The sequence below is a fragment of the Triticum aestivum genome, chromosome 6B, assembly GCF_018294505.1.
Source record: "Triticum aestivum cultivar Chinese Spring chromosome 6B, IWGSC CS RefSeq v2.1, whole genome shotgun sequence".
Classification (NCBI taxonomy): domain Eukaryota; kingdom Viridiplantae; phylum Streptophyta; class Magnoliopsida; order Poales; family Poaceae; genus Triticum; species Triticum aestivum.
Window position 1 is genome coordinate 647,375,184 of NC_057810.1, and position 5,609 is coordinate 647,380,792.

A 5,609-nucleotide genomic window follows, 5' to 3' on the forward strand; every position below is an offset into this window, starting at 1 on the left:
ACTTCAAAGTGGTTCGGTACTCTGTCATGAGAAGAAAAATTACAACTCACGACAGAGCAAATATAAATACCACTATAAGAAGACTTAAGAAAAAATACCGCCGCCGCCATGAACCAAATCCAATCTACGATTAAAAAAACCCAAATTTGCTCCTAGGTAAAAATCCATCCGTTTCTCTAGGCCCAATCACACACACGACATGAATCAAGAACCAATAAACATACTGTAGAGAGAGAGAACACTTGGACAGTTCAATGCCAGAAAAGGCAGTCTCGCAAGAACCTTTACTTTCATCATCAACATATGTGAGAGCTAGTGCCTCTTTGACTGACCAACTACAACTCCAGCTATACACAGTAAAACGGTCAAATTTCAAACGGCGTTTTCGATCCATTCGATTCTTCCCGCAAATCCAATCTTTTAACCCCACGCTGCCGATAAAGCATAGTTTACCACAAGCTTCCCGTCTATTGCAAAATTCTGCAGAGTTATAACATAAGAACATGATCAGCATTCTTCTTCATTAATATGCCTTCTGAAATAACAGAAAGTCAATGGCAACAACAAATGATGCTTGGTAACTAAGGAATCCATGAAAAGGTAGTATATGCATACGAACCATACATTATTGGGCAGATATAAAGATCCAAGACTTTGTAATTATGTAAGTTTGCCAACTAGAGATTTAAGAAAGAATACAACTAGTCGCCAATTAACCAATCCAGTGATAGTCACTCTAGGAGTTATTAACCTGTGTCTCAGTGGAATGTGGATCATTAAGATAAAGGGTGCAATCACATAAAAAGGTTGACAAATCCTAGAGTGTCAATCTGGTAGGAGCTTGGGCCCTACCTGGCCTGAACCGTAGGTTGTAGGGGTGGGAGGCTGGTTGGTGAGGAGATGGGCGCCGGTGGCGGCGCATCGGCGCCGTAGTTGCGCGGAAGAAGGCGGCGGCTGAGAGGGAGATGGCGCAGGGGGGAGGCTATGGTTAGGTCTCCCGGCTCCCTAAGGAAGCCGAGCAAATATGATTGCTTCTTGCTTAATTCCAAAACGGATCCTTACACGAGTTTATATAATCCTCCTAATAAGATAAATGGGCTAAGCCCCTGATAACGATAAGATAGACTGGGCCACAACTAACTAGGCTAAGCCCCTAATATGCCGGTCATAATATTTCCCCCCGCCTGCACAAACAGCTCGTCCTCGAGCTGGAAGGCGGGGAAGCGCTTGCGGAACTCCTCGAGGTGATCAACCGTCGCCAAACACCTCCGCGGCAGCTGGGGCGGGCAGGTCGCCGAGCCCCGCGGCGGCGGCCTCCTCAATGTAGTCCGCGGCCTCAAGGTAGAAGAGTCGCGGGCAGATGTGGCCGGACACGTAGGGCTCGTCGCAGTTGAAGCACAACCCTTGGCGGCGACGCTCGAGTTGCTCGGCCGGGTGAGCCGGAGGAACGGGCACGCGCAATCGCGGCGAGGGGTGCCGCAGAAGCCTAAGCAGGCTGACCCTGCGCGGGAACGTCCGGCCAGGGTGGTGGCCCAGCAGCCCGGGACGGTGACGCCTCCTGGATGGCCACCGCGCGGCGCTCGAACGCGCGGGCGTAGTACATGGCCGTCTGGAGGTCCTGGGGTCCCCGCAGCTCCACGTCCACGCGGATATGATCCGGCAGACCGCCGACGAAGAGCTCAGCCCGCTGGCGAGCCGTCATGCCGGACACGTGGCACGCCAGGGCTTGAAAGCGGTCGGTGAAGTCCTGCACCGTAGAGGTGAAGGAGAGATGGCCCAACTCTGCCAGCCGGCTCCCGCGTATCGGCGGCCTTGTGAAAACGCTCCCATGGAGGCATGCCGACCTCGTCCTGCTCGAGAGCGTAATACCAAGTCTGTGCGGCGCTTCGGAGGTGATATGAAGCGAGCCAGGTGCGGTCCGACGCGAGCGTGCGTTGCCCCAAGAAGAACTGGTCACACTGATTAAGCCAGTTGAGGGGGTCCTCGGTGCCGTCGTAGGTGGCGAAGGCGAGCTTGGCGAAGCGCGGTGCCGTCTGGGTATGACTGCCGTGGGGGTACGGCCATAGTTCAAAAAAGCGCTAGGCGCTAATTGTGCGTTTTGCCACCGTCTTGCGCTTTACTGACCAAAGCGCATGCTTATGCGCAGACTAAGCACAGTTATGCACAATGCGTTTTGCCAACGCCTAGAGCCTAGGTGTGATTAAGCGCTCGCTTAGGCGCGCCTTTTTTAACTATGGGTACGGCGCCGTCTAGGTATGACTGCCGTGGGGGTACGGCTCGGCGGTGCGGAGCAGCAGCGCCGGGTCGGTGATCACAGGGGGCCCCCCGTGGAACTACATCGCGTCGAGGCCGACGTAGGGACCCACGGAACTGGAGGACCCGCCATACTGTGCCTGCTGTGACGGCACGTGCGGCGGTCCCGAGGCCATCGTGTAGACCGACTGAGACGACGACTCGATCAACCAAGCCGGTAGCGGGGACGGCGAGGGCGGGAACCGGACCAGGTGGATCGGGACTCCCACCGGCGCGGTCGATGCGGGGCCGGAGCTGACCGACGGTGGCTGCTGCGGTGTCGCGCCGGGCAGCGGCAGCGGAGCGCCGGGCGCGGCAGAGGCCGCCAGGAGCGGCGGCTACCACTGCAGCCAGGGCTGGGCGGTGGTGGCAATGGATGGCAGCTGCAGCGGCCCGGCGAGCGCGGCGGAGGCCGCCTGGTGCGGCGGCTGCCACGGCAGCCACGGTGGCGCGGGGACGGCAATGAGCGGCGCAGCCGGGTGCGGCCCGTAGGACCCGGCCAAGAACAGGCGGATCTCCTGGACCGCCTGGGTTAGGTCCTGCAGCACCCCGGACACCTCCTCCGGGGTGAGGACGGCGAGGGCGGGCTCGACGGAGGATCCCGACGCGGGCAGGAGCGGGGCGACGATCGTGGTGGTCGCCGGAGGCGACCAGGTTACCGGCAGCGGGAGAGATGGGCTGGGTGGTGGTAAAGTCATGATCGACACGACGCTAGCTGATACCAAACTGGTAGGAGCTTGGTCCCTACCTGGCCTGAACCGTAGGTTGTAGGGGTGGGAGGCTGGTTGGCGAGGAGATGGGCGCCGGCGGCGGCGCGTCGGCGCCGTAGTTGCGCGGGAGAAGGCGGCGGCTGAGAGGGAGATGGCGCAGGGGAGGAGGCTAGGGTTAGGTCTCCCGGCTCCCTAAGGAAGCCGAGCAAATATGATTGCTTCTTGCTTAATTCCAAAACGGATCCTTACACGAGTTTACATAATCCTCCTAATAAGATAATTGGGCCAAGCCCCTAATAACGATAAGATAGACTGGGCCACAACTAATTGGGCTAAGCCCCTAATATGCTGGTCATAACACAATCTTCGGGGTGATAATAAATAAATGACTTCCCAAGAAAGGAATTATTCAGGTGCTAATTGATGACATAAACACACATCACACATGAGTGTACACATTAATCATTAAAGGATGGAGATGTAATAAAATATGTTAATAAGTAGATAGCATCCAGAATCTTACATTATACAAGTCAATTATCAGCTCGTCTGGGCTTGGAGAAAACGAACTGTTGACATAGACAAACTGTGGGCAACATAGAAAACTGTCAGTGAAAGGGTGTCATGGATTAAATTTGCATCAAATTCACGACTATATATTCCTACCAGTGTATCCTGATGAAGTTGTCGACGAAGAAATTCAATAACCCTCAAGAATTTATCTCGTCCTGAAATCTAGAAGTAGACACAGATACACAAGCGACAGATTAATGGAGTTCATGGTGTGCAACACAAGGTAAACAGTTCATAATCAAATTTCAAGGACAAACACAAATAATAGCAGGATTTCAGTAAATAAAGTCAACAAATTGTAGTGGTATACCAATTGAAGTAGCCACTATAAGCCTACTAAATGTATCCCCGGTACTGCTGTAACTAAGGCTAGGTTAACATTAGATCCTCTGCAATGTTCATATAGTATCTATGAGCCATAGGAACAGGCAAAGTACTCAATTTCCTGCTAAAGTTGCTCTTCTAGTTGGTTATAACCAAGAGCAGGTCCTAGCAAGGTTTCCAACTTGCGGCATTCGGTTCACCAAATACAGTATTTTCACAACCAGCAAGCAGACCAAATTGCTACTACAAGGAACCATAAGCACTCAAGGGGTGAACAATATGCTCGGTTCAATTGTCCGGAAATAGTACCTAAACATCCGGCGGCTACTAGCCTACCACTAGAAAAAATTTCATCAGCTTATCTGAATTCGCTGAAAAAATTCAGCGGAAAAAACCCCAAGATCCGTGTAGAACCGAAACCTCGATTCCACTAGGCAGAGGCTGTTTGCAGGCAGGATCAAGATCAAAAGAAAAGAAGGGAGGGGGGGAGGGGGGGACGAGAGCCGCACCTTGAACTTGTCTTGCTTCAGTATCGGCGCGTTGCCGGCCGAGCGGACGTGCACCACGACTGCAAGATCCCACGGGAACAAAGATAAATTAAGCATGTGGGGAAAGGAGCAGCGCAGGAGACGATGGAACCCATGGGCGGGAGTCGCAAACCTTTCTGCTCAGCCTCGGAGGCCGCCATCGGAGCAGCTGGGAAGGCCGAGGAAGACGAGGAGGGGGATTCAGGCGGTCCTGCTCGGCGACGCGATGAACTGATGAACAACCCCTACCTTCTCCGGGAGTTCCCCTACTCCGATGGGGATTATTAGCAGCAGACCTGTCCGTAAGCAAACCCAGTGCCAGGAGAAGGTCTGCTGCTAATAATCGGGCCGAAGGGCCGACGGGCCTTGTACAATGGACTAGTCTCGCCTGAGGCCTCGTACAATGCAAGAAATAAACCAAATGCTTATTTGTGGGAGCAACTAGTTAACGTTCGGAGCGCTCGTAACGAGCGGTTCCGGAGCGCCCCGCGCATGACAAGTGTCGCGCGTGAAGCGCTCCCACCAGGGAAAACCAGGTGGCACGGTTGGTTCCCGGTTTTCCATTTTTGGTTCGTGGTTTCGTGCGTTTTGCACTTTGACCCTCATACTACCACATTTTTCCGTTTTCCCTTTCCGCACGAAAACACAAAAAAATACCAGTTCGCGCGCTTGGTTCCCTGTTTCCCTTTTTCGTTTCCCTTTTTGTTCCCATTATATTTCCGGGTAATGGAGAGTTATGGGGTAGTTACGGGCGGTGACTACCAACACTATCAAATGTGACCTTTCAAGTAACGAAAAAAAGCAACCTTTTAATGTAAAACGACAGTCTTCAGAATTGTTCAATCGTGTGACTTCTTTATAGGCACAGGTGAACACTAGGAGAGACACGGGTGTATAACTTTACTAAATTGAAGAAAAGCGCCTCCGGCGCGAGGGAACCTCCTGCTCGCCTTCGGCTCGTTTAATTTTCATAAACATCTTGAAGGGGGGGCATAGGTCGAAGTGTGTGTTGGTTGTGCAGCGTGCTGGTTCGTGCGGCGCATTGTTCGTCGCGGTGTGACACGGCGCCTCCGGCGCGAGGGAACCTCCTGGCTCGCCTTCGGCTCGTTTAATTTTCATAAACATCTTGAAGGGGGGCAAGTGTGTGCTGGTCGTGCAGCATGCTGGTTCGTGCGGCACGTTG

At 53.4% G+C, this 5,609-nt stretch overlaps 1 protein-coding gene across 2 annotated transcripts; it reads right to left on the reverse strand.

Annotated features, from left to right (window-relative positions):
- Positions 1-200: 200 nt before the first annotated feature.
- On the reverse strand, positions 201-4,819 carry LOC123138477 (ubiquitin-like protein ATG12). Of its 2 annotated transcripts, XM_044558454.1 has the most exons (5): positions 4,560-4,819; positions 4,409-4,467; positions 3,669-3,737; positions 3,526-3,588; positions 201-480 (listed from the first exon to the last, which is right to left on the reverse strand). In XM_044558454.1, the coding sequence occupies exons 1-5, from the start codon at positions 4,585-4,587 to the stop codon at positions 421-423; spliced, it is 279 nt and encodes a 92-aa protein (XP_044414389.1). In that variant the 5' UTR covers positions 4,588-4,819; the 3' UTR covers positions 201-420. The 2 variants fall into 2 exon arrangements, with proteins under 2 accessions (XP_044414389.1, XP_044414388.1); XM_044558453.1 differs by having other exon boundaries at positions 3,526-3,737.
- Positions 4,820-5,609: the final 790 nt, after the last annotated feature.

Excerpts from the sequence above, each read along its gene's own strand:
- LOC123138477 (XM_044558453.1), bottom strand. The coding sequence starts at position 4,587 with ATGGCGGCCTCCGAGGCTGAGCAGAAAG. Across the intron at positions 4,468-4,559 it reads CTCCGAGGCTGAGCAGAAAG|TCGTGGTGCACGTCCGCTCG; the intron begins GTTTGCGACTCC and ends GGGATCTTGCAG. Across the intron at positions 3,738-4,408 it reads TGAAGCAAGACAAGTTCAAG|ATTTCAGGACGAGATAAATT; the intron begins GTGCGGCTCTCG and ends GTCTACTTCTAG.